Source organism: Sorex fumeus, unplaced genomic scaffold, assembly GCF_029834395.1.
Source record: "Sorex fumeus unplaced genomic scaffold, SorFum_2.1 ptg000122l, whole genome shotgun sequence".
Classification (NCBI taxonomy): Eukaryota; Metazoa; Chordata; class Mammalia; order Eulipotyphla; family Soricidae; genus Sorex; species Sorex fumeus.
Window position 1 is genome coordinate 43,735,858 of NW_026606179.1, and position 18,392 is coordinate 43,754,249.

Sequence of the window (18,392 nt, forward strand, 5' to 3'; positions counted from 1 at the left end):
TAGTACGGAAACTAGGGCAACCCACCTTGCCTGTGCCGCTGCACTTGTTCAATCCCTGAAGTTCATGATGGTCCCAAGCCCACTCACAAGGAGTAAGCTCTGAGCAGAGAGCCAAATAAGCCATGAGCACCACTAGGTGTTTTCCCCATCCCCCAAAGACAATGAAAAGAGAGAATTGTTGAGAGAAGGAGAGGAATTACATGTGAGCACAGTCTTCTGCAGAGTGGAAAAAAGCAAACAAAGACAGAGAAAAAAAAACAAATAAAGACAACAAGTAAGACACATATTCAAGAGAGAACACAGGATTGAAGAGCAATCTTTTCTTGCCTTCTATAAAATAATTTCTCATGGCTTTGTAGGTACTGTTTTGGAATGCACAGCAATGCAAAATAAACAGATCAGATTATGGACTGCATATTTTACCATGAATAGAGACTTAAAATACAAACAAGTTAACATGGACATCACGGTCACGGTCCTCCCGTTGTTCATTGATTTGCTCGAGTGGGCCCAGTAATGTCTTCATCATGAGACTTGTTGTTACTGTGTTTGGCATATCGAATACATCACGGGTAGCTTGCCACGGTCTGCCTGTGGGCGAGATACTCTTGGTAGCTTTCCGGGCTCTCCAAGAGGAGTGGAGGAATCGAACTTGGGTCGGCCATGTTGGCTGCTTGTAAGGCAAACGCCCTACCACTGTGCTATTGCTCCAGCCCAACATGGACATAATCACCAATTATGATAAGCTCAAGGAAGAAAATTAAAAAAAAAGCAAGTGGAAAAATCTACCTGCAGTTTTCAGCTTGTACCTAAAAACAAGAGTTCTCCTTATTAGATAGATATAGCATTGCAAAAATAATAATTCCATATAAAGTTGGAATGTAATAATTAAAGATACAACATAACTCTTTAAAAGTCTACTGTATTTTACACTGTTGTGAGGATAGACAAGAAATATTAATATTTATTGTTGTCTATGCTCTGATTTTCTTTTCTGTAGTAGAAATATTCTAGCACCAAGGACTTAAAAACAGTCAATAAGAAACTTTATAAAGATCACAAATGTATTCAAGTCCTATAATCCATTCTTGGGGATGTTCCCTAGCATGATATTCATCTTTCTAGCTGCAGGTCTGATGCTTATGATACAATCAGAATCTTTGCATAAAAAAGAAAGTGGATAGAGAAGGGATCACTAAGGAAATGATGGTTGGAGGAATCTGTTAGGATGGGAGATGCATGCTGAAAGTAGATAAAGGACCAAACATGACAACCTCTCAGTATCTGTATTACAAACCATAATGTCCAAGAGCAGAGAGAAAATATAGGGAATATTGTCTGCCATGATCAGAGATCAGACGAGCTGGAGCGATAGCACAGCGGGTAGGGCGTTCGCCTTACAAGCGGCCAACATGGCCGACCCGAGTTCGATTCCTCCGCCCCTCTCGGAGAGCCCGGCAAGCTACCGAGAGTATTCGATATGCCAGACACAGTAACAACAAAGTCTCCAATGGAGACGTTACTGGGCCCGCTCGAGCAAATCGACGATCAACGGGAGGGCCTTTACCTTTACCTTTACCTTGTCTGCAATGGAGGCAGTGGGAGGGTAGGAAAGGGGGGTGGTATGCTGGGGATATTGTTGGTGGGGAATGTGCACTGGTGGAGGAATGGGTGTTTGATCATTGTATGACTGTAACTCAAACATGAAAGCTTGTAACTATATTTCATGATGATTCAATAAAATAAAATAATAAAATTTTAAAAAAGTGGAGGCTGGGGATGTAGATCAGTGACAGAGTCTGCATTCATATGTGAGGCACTGGGTTCAATCTCTTGTACTCGATTGAAAATTTTTTAAAAGGACAAGGAGTTCAGGAGATAGCTCTAATGATAGGACACATCATACATTCAATTCCCAGTACCACATGGGCCCAGAGTATCTCTAAATGTAGCTCTGATAGCCCCTAGCACTGCTGGACCTATGCAGCAGCAAATTGCCATACCACCATTGCTAAATAACTGGGCTCCGTAGCACTAGAAGTGGTTGATAAAAAGCCCTCACTCCATCCTAGCTCTGCTGGGAGACTGAGGAAAAAAGGGGAAAAAAAGGCAAATTGAGGCTACATGAAAATGGGTTTAAAGTTGCATTTTATCAAAAATTTAAGGAATAAATTATGTTAGTTCTTTATAATATCTTTCAGATAATGGAAATAGAAGAATTATTTAATTTGATCAACATTACTCTAATACCAAACAGTGACACTGCAGAAAAAGAAAAAAATAGACCTATATTTTTCATGAACACAACTGTAAAAACATCCATGAACTATTATTCAATAAAATTCTAAATAGTGTAAGAACAAGGAAATATTCTTATAGAAAATAAATAAAATGACCAACTGGAATTTATTCCTTGCTTATTTTAACCAGATAATTCTGACTAAATATTTGAAAATAAATTAGGGTGTAATCCATCTTAAAAACAGATATCGAAGATATACCATGTGATCATATTGATATATGTGTGAAAAACATTTTTTAATCTAACAATCTTCTATGATTTGAATTAGAAGAAAACATTTTCTATTGGCAAAGACTATATACAAAAAAACCCTACAACTAAACATATTTAAACTGTAAAACTTTCTGCTTTTCCACTAAAATCTGGTATAAGGAAGTCTTTCACTCCTCTTGTCCAACATATATTAGAATCTTTACTCAAGTGATAAAATAATATAAAAATAGAATTATAAAATCATTTTGTCCACAGATGGCATAATTGTATATGTAAATAATCTAAAAGAATAGAAATAAAAGGAAAAAATACTAAAATAACTCTTGAAAAAAAATAACAGCAAAGTCACAATCTATATGCTCAATAATTTTTCTATATAACAACGTACTTGAAGTAAACATACTCTTCATTTTAACCCTCAAAATGAAATATTTAGGTAAATATGTAAAATATGTAAATTTTTTTACATATTGTGAAAAATGTACACCTGGTAAATATGTAAACGATATACATCTGGAAAATCACAAGTGTCTGATGAAAGAAGTCACACAATAGCTTAAAAAAATCGAGACATAGATATAGTCTGTGTTCATAGATAGAAAGGCTTAACATTATCAAGATTCAAATATTTTTCTCTTGATCTAGAAATTCAGTCAATTTTAATCATATCTCCGCAAGTTATTTTGTGAATATTGATCAATTGAATCTAAAGCTTATATGGAGAGACAAAAACCCAGAACAGTAACTACAACACTTCAGGAGAAGAGCAAAATAGGAGTAAGTATTTCAAATAACTACTTAGATCAAAATAAAACAAAACATCTAAACACAAACTTACACCCTTCATAAATATTAAATAAAATAGTTCACAGACCTAAATATAAAACAAAAAACCATAAAATATCTAAAATATAGAAGTAAATCTAGATGAGTGTGAATTTTCAAATAACATTTTATTTATAACAAAATTCACAAAAGATGAGAGAATTCTTAAGATGGATTTGATGGGGGAAACAAATCTTGTTCTATATAAGATACTCTATTCACCTACTTATACATTTTCACAATTACTGAAAATTAAGAATAAACTTATGGATTGCTATGTGGTGAGAGTAATTTTAAAGTTTTAACTGAGATTCTGTGCTTTAGAATGCTAATGAGAATGGTTGTGCATATAATTCCAACATGTATTATGCAGCTCTAAGGAAAAACGACTTAAGTCTAAACAAAAATTCTGCAGACAAATGCTTATAGTTTTATTCTAAATTTCCAGAACTTGTAAGCAACTAGCAGCAAGATGTTTCTCAGTAAGTAAAAGGATAAACTATAGTATATTCAGACAACAGAATATTATATATTACTTAAAATAAGTGATTAATTAATATATGAACCAATGTGTAGGTATAATAAATACTTATCAATAAGTGAAATAAGTCAATCATGAAATAATTCATATATATTAATTAAATAAAATTACTTAATTTATAATGTCAACTATGACACTGGCATTTTCTTTTAATCATGGCACTGAAGAAAGTAGTTGGTAGGGATGAAAAGGGGGAAAAGAAATTGGTAGAGTACATTGGATTTTTAAGACTATGAAAATACTGTTTGAATTATGGTAACTGTATATATCATTACATATGTGTCCAAAACTATCAACTGTAAGATATCAATTGTGAGGCAAAATAAGCATTTGGATGATTAGTATGTATCAATGGAAGTTTGGAGTAAAAATAGTACTATTTCTGGTAAATGTTGATTAAGTAGGATGCTATGTATATGCATATGTGAGGGCAAGGAACATATGGGATATCTCTGTACCTTCCTTTCAATGTTCTTGTAAATAAAACACTGATGATCTAAAAATATAAATAATAATATCTTTAAAAAGAAATTTTAAAACAGAAGTTATATTTCAAAAATATTGCCAAATACAAATGTCATTATCCAGTTCTTGGAAAGCAAAAGGAACTGGGGGAGTCCCAAACTTTGGCAGCAATGTTTAATGATATCCAGCCAACTTTTTCTGATTCAACTATGCTGCATCATTTCCTGAAGTCATGGACAGACCAACCATTGCTTAGAAACTAGAAACAAAATCATAATATCTCTGCTCATCACCTATTACATTTTCACAATGTTTGGGAGAATTAGAATCACTGAATCAAATTTAGTGGTGAATGTTCTTAATCTCTGAAAAATCGCTTTTAATGTTTTCACCGTAAATACATAAACACTTTTACCATTCAATTGAGGGCTGAGTAATTCACAATACATATGCTAATATAATAGCACTGTAGCACTGTCCTCTTGTTGTTCATTGATTTGCTCGAGCAGGTCCAGAAAACTAATCTCCATGTGACCCAGATGCATATGCATATTATACTTTTAAACATCACACTCACTGATGTCATAGGTCAAGACATTAGAACCATGGAGTGCCACTCTTTTCAATTTCTCTTTAAGAAAGAACTTAACTTGGAAAGGTACTACAGGCGTTGCACTGCACACAGCTGACAAAGGTTCAATCCTCAACACCCCATATGGTATCCTGAGCCCTGCCAGGAGTGGTCCTGAATACAGAGCCAGGAATAAGCCCTGAGATTACAAGTCATGGGCCACTTCTCCCTATCAAAAGTAATAATAAAAAGAGGAAGGAAGGAAGGAAGGAAGGAAGGAAGGAAGGAAGGAAGGAAGGAAGGAAGGAAGGAGGGAGGGAGGGAGGGAGGGAGGGAGGGAGGGAGGGAGGGAGGGAGGGAGGGGAGGAGGGAGGGAGGAAGGAAGGAAGGAAGGAAGGAAGGAAGGAAGGAAGGAAGGAAGGGGAAAAGAAAGAAAGAAAGAAAGAAAGAAAGAAAGAAAGAAAGAAAGAAAGAAAGAAAGAAAGAAAACTTAAGAGTAAGTTGATACCTCAAGATAAGTTTCCAAGCACATCTGAGTCATTAATGGAGTAAATTAGGATACATTGCTACCTGAGTATTTATGTTACATGGAACTCCTTTTTTGGGGACCTCAAAAGCTGTGCTCAGGGACTATAGGGGCAACTCCCTTCCATACTACACCCAGCTGTGTAGATCTGATAATTTTATGGACAGCCCTGTGCAGTGGTACTTTCAGTCCCAACTAAAGGTCACAAGGGCCATCCCGTTGGTGCTCAGGGGCCTTCCTGGTGAAGTAATCTCTGGATCTATGCACTCCAAACCTTTAAATTATCTCCCTATCCCCAAAATTGGATAACTTAGGAGAGAAATATTGATTGCTCCAGGAACACCTATGGGTTTGATCAAGAAATAATCAGATTGTCATCACCTTATCATGCTTCCTCTCTTTTTAACTTGTCTTGAGTATCAGATCTACAGCATACTATGACAGGCCTTACCAGACTAATCCTGTTCGCATTCATGTTATGAATTGAATGTTTATGAACCCCCTTCTCAACCAAATCTTGTATGTTGAAACCAAATCTTGTATGCTGAAACTGAATCCTTGATGTGATGGCATTGAATATGGAGATATTGAGAGCTGAAGCCCTTGTAAATATTATGTCACTGTTAGAAGCCAAAAAGCTTAGTCTCCTTCCACAGTGTAAGGGTATAAGAAACCAGTCACCCTCAGCCCAGAGAGGAACCTCAGAGGAACCAGATCATGCCAGCACCCAGACTTAGACTTGAGCCTACAGCAGTGTGAGCAATCAGTTTGTTTTCTTTCAGCAATCCAGTGGATAGCAATTTTTTGTAGTAGCCATAATGAAGACAGTGCTTATTTTCACAGTCATTAACACCCAAAAAAATACTCCTGCTGATACTGTGTTAGTATCTCTTTCTCAGAGGACACAACTGGTACACACCTTCAATAAAAGAAAATCTACTTGCTTTCCCTTTGCTTACAAAATAAAAGATCTAAATGCTTAATGGTCTAGGTACATTTTCCCCTTATGTATTTCTAATATACTTCTGGGACTATACCTGGGGGACATGGAAACCCACACAACAGAAATGCCATCTGCAACTATTCATAACAGACAGAATTTGGAAACAACCCGAGTGCCTGAGAACAGATGATTGGTTCAAGAAATTTTGGTGCACCTATACAATGGAATACTTTGTAGCCACTAGGAAAAATAAAGTCATGAAATTTGCTTATAAATAGAAGGACATGGAGAGTATCATGCTGAGAAAACATAAATCAGAAGAGGGACAGATATAGAATGATCATATTTGTTTGTGAGATATAGATATAGATATACACTAGTCTTATACTAGTCATATATATATATATATATATATATATATATATATATGACTAATACCCAAGGATAGTAGAAATACATCCAGGAAGATTGGTTCACAGTTGGAAGCCTGCCTCAGGTGCTGGGAAGAAGGAAGTTGGGATAGAGAAAGAACCCCTATGATAATGATAGATGGAAATGATCACACAGGATAAGAACTGTGTGTGGAAAGTAGGTAAAGGAACAAACACGAGAACCTCTCGGTATCTGCACTGCAAACCATAATGCAGAGAGAGAGAGAGAGAGAGAGAGAGAGAAAGGAGAAAGACAGAGAGACAGAGACAGAGAGACAGAGAGAAACAGAGAGAGACAGTGAGAGATAGTAAGAGAAAGAAAAGTGCCTGCCGTAGAGGCAAGCTGTGTGGGACAAGGTTTTTGAGAGAAAAACTGGGACACTAGTGATGGGAAATGTACACTGGTAGAAGGATGGGTGTTGGAACAATTGAATACTGAAACGCAATATATATATATATATATATATATATATATATATATATATATAATATTCATCTCTTTCAACATTTCTCTCATAGCACAGCGGGTAAGACTTTTTTCTTGTATCCGGCTGACCTGGGTTCTAGTCCTCCTTCCCTCTCGGAGTGCCCGGTAAACTACTGAGAGTATCCTGCACAGCAGAATCTGGCAAGCTCCCCGTGGTGTATTTGATATGCCAAAAACAGTAACAAGTCTCACAATGGAGATGTTACTGGTGCCCGCTTGAGCAAATCGATGAACAATGGGAAGACAGTGCTACAGTGTACAGTGCATTCTCCCCTCGCCCAATATAATCAAAATACTTTAAAAAGGAAATGGTCAAGCTGGAGCAATAGTACCTTGGGTAGGGAGTTTGCCTTGCACACAGTCCACCTGGGTTCGATTCCCAGCATCCCATATGGTCCCTCAAGCACCGCCAGGAGTGATTCTTAAGTGCAGAGTCAGGAGTAACCCCTGAGCATCACCGGATGTGACCCAAAAAAAGCAAACAAACACTGTTCTCCCATTATTCATCGATTTGCTAAAGCTGGCCCAGTAATGTCTCCATTTTGAGACTTCTTGTTACTGTGTTTGGCATATTGGCAGGCTTTGCCATGCAGATACTCTTGATAGCTTGCTGGGCTCTCTGAGAGGGGCATAGGAATTGAACCCAGCTTGGCTTGGCTGGCTGCATGCAAGGCAAACACCCTACCACTGTGCTATCACTCCAGCCCCCCCCAAAAAAAGAAAAAAAAAAGAAAAAAAGAAATGGTCATTCTTTTACTATGTTCTTTTTATATGAGCTAAATAATTCTGTTTCTGTCCCTCTCCAATCATAAACAACTTTGTAATTCACCATGTCTCAACACAAAATATTTTGGAAAAGTCTAAGAAACAGAATCAATGTTAGATTCTATCAGAAGAATAGCTAGGGGCTGGAGTGATAGCACAGCGGGTAGGATGTTTGCCTTGCATGCAGCCAACCCAGGTTCAATTCCCAGCATCCCATATGGTCACCCCAAGCACCACTAAGAATGATTCCTGAGTGAAAAAAGCCAGGAGTAACCCCTGTGCATCGCTGGGTATGACCCCCCAGAAAGCCAAAAAAAAAAAGAACAGCAACTAACATTGTTTCATTTGAGCATTCTCCTTATAATCATGAAAAAATTAACACAAAAATGTTTATATTACACTCATACATATTTATGTTTCAGCTGAAGAACTTAGGCTAACTATTGATTATTGAATTTAGCTTCTGTCTTCTTCTGAATTGTGTCTGATGCAGTTAAAAACTTCACCTTCACCCCATCAATATGGAGCGATAGCACAGCGGGTAGGGCGTTCGCCTTACAAGTGGCCAACATGGCCGACCCGAGTTCGATTCCTCCGCCCCTCTCGGAGAGCCCGGCAAGCGACCGAGATGGACTATGTTGATTGATTTCTAAATATTCAATATGCCAGACACAGTAACAACAAAGTCTCCAATGGAGATGTTACTGGGCCCACTCGAGCAAATCGACGATCAACGGGAGGGCCTTTACCTTTTACCTTACACTGTAAATCCTCCTAGAAATATCCTTCTCCATTTCATTGTTGACAATAGAACCAGAATAAACTTTCCAAACTAAAAATCAATTACTTATGTTGAATGGAAAATGATAAATCTGAAATACTTCTATGTTGAAATCAACACATATTATGCTGGGTAAAAATATAAATATTAAGTACAGGTGAAAACATTTAATTCAACAAATGGCAATATATACCCATGAGACATAAAATAGCTCTAACATTCTGACCTAGAAGAAGAGATTTAATGTCTATACCTCATGATAATTCATTCTTAAGGTGCACACTATTTAAATGGTTTTGCCAAGCTTCCTTGAATCTACAATGAAAAAATATATGTCTTACAAAGTGGATCATGAGATCTGCACAGGCTGAGGTAACTTTGTGAATTTTTCTCCACATATTTAATTTAATACTTGATACACAGTGAACATATACACATGTTCCATATAACCCATGTGAGCGACAGCCAGAGTAAAACTAGTCAAGTGGCACATGGAGCAAATTTGTACTATTCAGAAGTCCCAGTACCATACACATTGCCTTTGAAAAGTGAAATCCAAAGTTTTAAAAGTGAATTCAAAGTTTTAAAATTAAGCACCTTGATTAAGCTGATTCCTAGGCAGTCGATTTTCTGGGGCACAATTGTGAAAGGGATTTTTTTTTCATGTCACTTTCTTCTCACTCACTATTTGCACATAGGAAAGCAATGGACTTTTGGGTATTGATTTTATAGCCTGCAACTTTACTATACAAGTTTATTGTTTCTAGGAATTTCTTGGTAGAGGTTTTAGGGTTCTCTAAGTATAATATCATATCATCTACAAATAGTGAGAGTTTGATTTCTTCCTTTCCTATCTGGATGCCATTCAATATCTTTTTTTTTCCCTAATTGCTATTGCAAGTACTTCCAGTACTATATTGAACAGCAGCGGAGAGAGTGGGCATCCTTGTCTTGTTCCTGATCTTAGGGGAAAGGTTCTCAGTTTTTCCACATTGAGGATGATGCTTGCTGTAGGTTTGTGGTAGATGGCTCTAATTATATTGAGGAAAGTCCCCTCTATATCCATTTTGGCTCGGGTTTTCATCATAAACAGGTGCTGGATCTTGCCAAATGCTTTCTCTGCATCTATTGATATGATCATATGTTTTTTATCTTTTCTTTTGTTGATATGATGGACTATGTTGATTGATTTCTAAATGTAAAACCATCCTTGCATCGCTGGGATGAATCCCACTTGGTCATGGTGTATGATCTTTTTGATGAGTTGTTGAATTCTATTTGCTAGTATTTTGTTGAGAATCTTCACATCCATGTTCATCAGGGATATTGGCCTGTAGTTTTCTATTCTTGTGCTGTCTTTGTTTTCTTTTGCTATGAGAGAGATATGGGCTTCATAGAAACTGTTTGGGAGAGTTTCTGTTTCTTCAATTTCCTGGAAAAGCTTGAGAAGAACTGGCAATAGGTCCACTTTAAATGCTTGGAAAAATTCGCTAGTAAATCCATCTAGACCTGGGCTTTTGTTTTGGGGAAGACTTTTGATTACAGTTTCAATTTCCTTGATGTGACTAGGTCTATTCAGGTACTCTATATCTTCTTGATTCAGCCTTGGGAGATTATAGCAATCCAGGAATTTATCCATTTCTTCTAGGTTCTCTTGTTTCATGGCATACAAACTTTCAAAGTAGTCTCTCATGATCTTTTGCATTTCTTTGGTTTCTGTTGTAATATCCCTCTTCTCATTTCTGATTTGGTTTATTAGGGTTCTCTCTCTCTCTCTTTTTCTTTGTGACTGTTGCTAGTGATTTCTCTATCTTATTTATTTTCTTGAAGAACCAGCTCTTGGTTTCATTGATCTTTCAGATTTTTTTTTGGTTTCCACGTCATTGATTTCTGCTCTAAGTTTTATCATGTCTTTCCTTCTGCCTAGGATGGAGCAATAGCCCAGCAGGTAGAGTGTTTGCCTTGCATGCAGCCAACATGGCTGACCCAAGTTCAATTCTGCTGCCCCTCTCGGAGAGCCCGGCAAGCTACCGAGAGTATTTCTCCTGCATGGCAAAGTCTGGCAAGCTGCTCATGACGTATTTGATATGCCAACCAAAGTAACAATTCATACAGAACAATAGGCCCCCACGAATAGCTAAAGCAATTCTTGGGAAAAAGAAAATGGGAGGAATCAACCTCCCAAACTTCAAACTCTACTACAAAGCAGTAATAATTAAAACAGCATGGTAATGGAACAAAGACAGAGCTGCAGACCAATGGAACAGGGTTGAATATAGTGACATCTCCCCCCAAACATATGACCATCTAATCTATGATAAGGGAGCAAGAAATGTGAAGCAGAGTAAGGAAAACCTCTTTCACAAATTGTACTGGCAAAACCGGACAGTTACATGCAAAAAAAAAGGGCTCAGATCACTACCTAACGCCATGTAGAAAAGTAAGATCAAAATGGATTAAAGATCTAAACATCAGACTGGAATCCATCAGGTATATTAAAGACAAAGTTGGCAAAACCCTCCATGATGTTGAAGCTAATGGTATCTTCAAAGATGTCATGCCACTGGCCAATCAAGTGAAAACAGAGATAGACAAATGGGACTATCTTAAACTAAGCTTCTACACCTCAAAAGAAACAATGACCAAAATACAAAGACAGTCTACATAATAGAAAAGGATGTTTGCTGAATACACATCTGACAAGGGATTGATATCAAGGATATACAAAGTACTGGTTGAACTCCACAAGAAGAAAACATCCAACCCCATTAAAAAATGGGGCGACAAAATGAACAGAAACTTTCTCAAAGAAGAAATCTGAATGGCTAAAAGCCACATAAGAAATGCTCTACATCATTAATCATCAGGGAGATGCAGATCAAAACAACAATGAGATACCATCTCACACCACAGAGACTGGCCCACATTCAAAATAACAGAAGCAACCTGTGTTGGCACGGATGTGGCGAGAAAGGGGCCCTCCTTCATTGCTGGTGGGAATGCCAACTGATTCAGCCCTTTTGGATAACAGTATGGACAATTCTCAAAAAATTAGAAATTGAGCTCCCATTTGACCCAGCAATACCACTCCTGGGAAATATATGCTGAAGAGGCAAAAAAGTATAGTCGAAGTGACATCTGCACTTGTTTGTTCATTGTGGCACTGTTTACAATAGCTAGAATCTGGAAAAAAACCTGAGTGCCCGAGAACAGATTAAAGAGAACAGGTTAAAGAAACTTTGGTCATCTACACAACGGAGTACTATGTTGCTATTAGAAAAAATGAACTCATGAAATTTACAAACAAGTGGTACTACATGGGAAGTATCGTGCTAAGTGAAATGAGTCAGAAAGAGAGGGACAGACATAGAAAAATTGCATTCATCTTTGGAACATAAAGTAACAAAGTAGGAGACTAACACCCAAGAATAGCCGAGATAAATACCAGGAGGTTTACTCCATGACTTGGAGGCCAGCCACACACGCTAGGGGAAAAGGCAGCTCAGATAGAGAAGGGAGCACCAAATAAAAGGTGTTGGGAGGATCCACCCAGGATGGGAGATGCATGCTGAAAGTAGACTACAGACCGAACATGATTGCCACTCAATTCCTCTTTTGCAAACCACAGCACCCAAAAGGAGAGAGAGAACAAAAGGGAATGCCTTGCCACAGAGGGAGAGTGGGATTGAGGGGATCGAGGGTGGGAGGGATACTGGGATCTGTGGTGGTGGAGAATGGGCGCTCGTGAAGGGATGGGTACTCAAACATTGTATAAATGAAACCCAAGCACAAAAATTTGTAAGTCTACAACTGTACCTCATGGTGTTTCACTAATAAAAATTTTAAACAAATAAATAAAATTAAGTGCCTTGGTATGAGTCTCAAGTCTGTACCCCAATTTGTCATTGTGATTTTTTTCAAGTAATGGCATCTCTTTTGACATTTTATTTTCCCCTTGAGCCCTAGAGACAACTATATTCCCTATCACTGCCTCAATATCATCAAGGATCCCAAATGAGATGAAGGTTATGACAGACTTCCTTCTTCTCTGCGGAAGAATCTATAATTATGCTCCTAATTAATGTATTTTAAAAGATTTCTTTCCTGTTTCCAAATCTAAATTCAATTTTCAGCTATGACCTATTTATGTGTAAATGTTCTTTTTCTCACTTTTAACTGCATGAGCATTTTACTCTTTGAATTTTAAAAAGCAAGGAGAAACTTTAAATTTTTACGTCAACTAGTAATTGATGTTAGGCTAAGGCATGAAAATCGATCTCAAAACTCTATGAAGTCATGAATCAAAGAAATTATACTATAGGTATATATGTGTATATATTGAATTTTTTCTATTTGGAAATTTATAGCTAGAACTTCCAAAAAGACAAGAAAAATAATACAAGAGTGTGTTATCCCTAAATACCGTATCTAAAACTTACAAAATCTTAGAGAATTATAAAAACTTCAACTTTTTTCTTAAAATTAAACAATCAAAATCCCATTTACAAAAGATATTAAGAGTTGTTTATATTGATTAAAATAATTTTTTTTTATAAAATTTCCTACCTTATGGTTGCTAAACTCTCTAACACCAGACTCTTGCTATTGGCTTGATTTGCTATCAGCCGCATTTTCATGAAGAACTCTAGTGAGTATATGTCAGTATTCTGTTTTACAAATGAGGGCACATGTAATAGCAAGTGCAATATATTCATACAATGAATGATTACCACACACCAGGCACTGTATGTGTGATATTAATTGATTCATCTGATCGTCATCATAAAAAAAACTGAGGTTGGGTTCCATACCCAATTTATAGATGTGGGAGCTAAAACTTACAAAGATTTATAAGTGTTACTTGCCAAGCATTACAGCGCCAGTAAGTAACTGAGTTTATTCCGAAATCTGATATTTAAGACTGCCTGACATATAAGCACATATTTTCCCCAAGATAAAAAATGGTGCCAGGCCATCTGTTAAATAGGTGATATTCTACAAAGATCTGCAATTTGTTTTAATCAGGATTGAAATAATTGTTGGCTTTACCATGTAGCTCACATTGCACAGAAATAACACATTCAAATATTATTGATACCAGCAGTAAAGTACTTAACCATAACATTTCATAATCCAAATCCCAAGAAAAGTCTTTTCCTGAAGCAGTAACATGGCAAATAGAATTCAAAATTTAGGCCACAAACCTGTTTCAGGCTCAATGGAAAAATAAGGCTGCCCTTCCAAGATACTATAAACCAACTTCGCACTATTTCCATAAACTGGGTCATCAGCATCAGTAGCTGTTACATTAGTGACAGACGTACCTAGAAAGGAGAGGGGTGGGAAGAGATAATAAGTAACATGTTATTCTTTGCCAGGAGCCAACTTTGCCAAGCATATAATACAGAAATCCGTGTGTTCAAATAAAAAGAAAAAAAACTTTTAAAAATAATTCCGAAACAAAACTCTTCTTATGACTTCCTCAGCATCCAAGTCTTTTAAAAGAAAAAGCATTGTTAGATTAGGTACTATACAATGAGAGCCCTTTTGCAATTTGCACTTTTAAAAATTCATTTATGATTTTTATTTAAAAGATTCCAATGGCAAATTCCTGGAGACTTAAAGACTATGACAAGGAAAATCTATCAAAGGAATATGAAAGATAAGGTCAATAACAAGATCTAATATGTAACATCTTATATACAAAAGCACAACTGAATGTACCTGGAGAAACTGGCTACTGGAAAAAAAAACTATAGAAATATCAAGGAAGTTACTATTCTTTTATAAATTTTACAGAAAATTAGACTGGAAACATTGAGCTATCAGTATGTTTAAGAAATTCGTCTTAAAGACAACAGAATCAAAGCTTTTTCTCAGACAATTTTTAATTCACTTACTCATTCAGCAATTGAGCACTGAAAGATTATCTGGTATGAAATAGGGTGAAAATAAACATTCAAGTAGCTAAGTCTGATGGTAGGAGGGAGGATGGTAATTACACATACACATTCAGTTGAACACCAGCGAGTTTCAATTCCTCACTTAGCCCACACACACAAGGTGGTCAGGAATAGCTGAGACACTGTATTTGGGTGAAATTATAAGACAGGTAAAATTTAATCAGGGGAATGACAGAGAAGAAATTCTACACAGTAAGTCAAGGATACACAATAATAATCAATCTGAGAAACTTTCTAGAAATTGTTGAAACTATAAAGGAATTGGAAAAGTCTTTTGTGGTAAGAAGAATCACTTTCTATGATATTGATGTCTTCCTCATCCAGGTGGAACTAGATTGTATATATATATATATATATATATATATATATGTATATATGTATATATATCTTATATCTATATATATCTTTATATGTATAAAATAAATGAGCAAAAGAGCAAATCATCTGATGATTTAGGGAGAAATTGTAAGCAGATGCCACATATGCTTTCTAAAAGGTGAACTCTGAGAAAAAGATCTCTTGAAGAACTGTTGCTAGGGAGATTCCTCTATCTATCAGTCCCCGCTGGAAAGTGAAAAGATTGGACAGAAGAAGTTTTGAGGGTATGATGCACCAATAAACTCCGTCCACTGGGGGCTGTCAAGGGAGGGGCATGCTCATCAAGAAAAGGGAACCAGACCTTCAGACTCCTGTGCTGACTAGGCATTAGGTGTGAACATGCCATGAGAATGGGCTCTAGATCTTAGACCAGCTCACTTTCAGCTGAGCAATCATCAGCACTGAGCTGTCAACACTCCCAGTTGCTGGTCTACAGGTCTAGGATGAATTTGTGCAACTTCTGTGAATCAGTGAAATAAAGTAAATTGCTTTTGTTTTGTCTGTTTATTTATTGTTTTTTTTTTAAAGAAATTTGCCCAGCAAAATCTTGTTGAAACAGTTTTGAATTAACACTCACAATGAAGAAGAACATAATGAGAATATTAGTTGAACAATGATCATTCTAAAATTGAAATTACATCTCAGAATAATGACGCAGAGGTTCCACACAATAGGAAGGAAGGAAGGAAGGAAGGAAGGAAGGAAGGAAGGAAGGAAGGAAGGAAGGAAGGAAGGAAGGAAGGAAGGAAGGGTGAGAGGGAGGGAGGGAGGGAGGGAGGGAGGAGTCAGCAGAGGCACAGAATATCAGTTATGTAATAAATTCCACCAGACATAGGAAAAATATTTAAAAAATAATGATATCTCACTGTTACAAGGAACTCATCATCTAACTGATGAAAATGAGAACATGAAATAATATTTCTGGTTCTTTATCATGTGAAATGAAGAAGCATCATGTGAAATGGAGAAGAATTGTGAAAACCACACAAGGGAAAGGAGGAGGATGAGAAGAAAACTGGGAAGGTGAAAATTGGGGGGACATGTTACCAGAAAAATCAGACATCAAAGCTAAGTTTGGAATAAATACAGGGGACACTTTCTGGGGTTTGGGGTGGGGTTGCTGGATTCAGGTAAGGATTATGTGCTGGATCTCTCAATTTTAGTGCTTCCAGATTTCACTGGAGGCGGAATAAGAGATTAGGAAATCAGACCAGTTCTGTACTAACATTAGCACTGAGTACCACCAACAAAAAAAGTCGTTATAAACAAAGACATTCTCATTGTAATTCTTGCTCTAGGTTTACTTAAGAGATGAAACTGAGGGGAAACTGAATACGGAACACACAAGAACTATTTTAGCAACTCTTCTCTATATCTAAAATTAGTTCAAAGTAGTTTTAAAAATGAATAGCAAGAAATAGGTTTGAAGAGTTCTTAAAGAACAGACAGTTCAGAGAAAGAGTGTGCTCTTTCATGCAGCCTTTTGTTTGTCTTACTTTTATTGGCTTTTGTGTTTACTTGGATTTTTTTAATGAAGGAGGAAGGCTTTGCCTTACTTGTGAAGTAACACATTATCAGAAAAATAAAGTCAAGAACTGTACTCGGTATGATGTTAAGTTAATGAGCATTCAGTTCCAGTCACTTCCGCAGCATTGGAAAAAGTGAACAAATAGTCAGAAGTGACTGTCATCTAAAATTACCTTCCAATGGATGACTCAGATTAAGAAATGCCTTCACAAAGAAAAAAATACACCCAAATACTTTTGTGCACAGTGGCACACTGTGTTTATGTGTGGGGTGGGTACTTTTGAGCAGAGAAGTTTGAGACTGATTATTCTGCAGTTGGAATAGTTCCATCTTATTATGAAACACTTTGGACTATTTCTTGAGGACTCTTGAATTTTACCCATCATAGCTGCATATTTTGAATCTACAAAATATATTATTATAGGTTTTTAATCTATATATTTTGGATTTTATATGTATTCAATTATATGTAATATATAATATATACATATAATATCCACATGTATATACCAATCACAGAAATGATCTCTTTCTAGTCTGCTTTCCTATTGCAACGTGGTTTTGAAAACGTTTTTAGCTCCCTATGATCTATTTCAGATCCATGGAAGGTCAATATGGGGAAGAGTCAGAGTATTTCTTAAAATCTTCTCAGAGAATTCCACTGTTAAGTCATAGTGCAGAAGGACAGAGTGGACAACAAACTTTTGAAGAATATTAGCTCTTCTTCATCGATACTTTCTATTGTGATAATGTTGAAGATTTCTTACTCATATTTGTTTACAAAACAAAGCATTTTCTGAACTATTCATATTGCATAAAGAATGATCATTAAATGAAAGTAGGGATATTCTTCTGGGAGACTACTCTAACAAGGCTGATTATGATAATAACTATTTTTGTTGATTACTGCAACTTGTTATTTTATTATGACCATTGGAGTGGAGAGATAGCACAGTGGGAAGGGCGTTTGCCTTGCACGAAGCAACCAGGGTTCAATTCCTTTGCCCCTCTCAGAGAGCCTGGCAAGCTACCGAGAGTATCTCACGTGCATGGCAGAGCCTGGTAAGCTCCCTGTGGCGGATTCGATATGCCAAAAACAGTAACAACAAGTCTTGCAATGGAGATGTTACTGTGCCTGCTCAAGCAAATCGATGAACAATGGGAGGACAGTGCTACAGTGCAGTGCTACTTACAGCTTGTTATTTTATTATGGCCATTGTCCCATCATACGGCCAAATATAGATGCAATAGTAAGTGTAGTGTGGAGCTGAATTTCCATCGTTTACATGCTCTGTGATTCAAAATTTTGTATGCAAGGAAAATATATGTTTTATTTTAATTACTTTTAGGTGATGATTGCCCAATATGTGTTCAGGAGGCCCAGGAGCTTGTCCAGGCAAGCCTCAGTCACAAAACGAGGACATGAGGATGTGGTGTGACTCTTGGCCCTGCAGTTCTGGGATTATGCAGGTCACCCTATGGTGCTCAGGGGCATCTTGACCCACACCCTTGGGTGGTCAGGGGCCTCCCAGGCTGCAATAGATAATGCTCCATGTTTAGGACAATGTATGGTCCCAGGGATCAAATAGGGTTGAGTGATATGGAGGGTAAGAACTTTAACATCTGTATTGTGTCTCTGGCATGGGAAAAAGGTCATTTTTATCAGTGAACTTT

The 18,392-nt window shown here is 36.9% G+C and overlaps 1 protein-coding gene across 6 annotated transcripts in view; it reads right to left on the reverse strand.

The window, feature by feature from the left end:
* The window catches only part of CDH8 (cadherin 8), a 431,289-nt gene that overhangs the window by 211,516 nt on the left and 201,381 nt on the right, over positions 1-18,392 (reverse strand). For all 6 annotated transcript variants that reach the window (XM_056135708.1, XM_056135711.1, XM_056135709.1 and 3 more), the window contains one exon: positions 14,055-14,174. In XM_056135708.1, the coding sequence (XP_055991683.1) occupies positions 14,055-14,174 (120 nt within the window). The remainder of the gene's footprint in view (positions 1-14,054; positions 14,175-18,392) is intronic.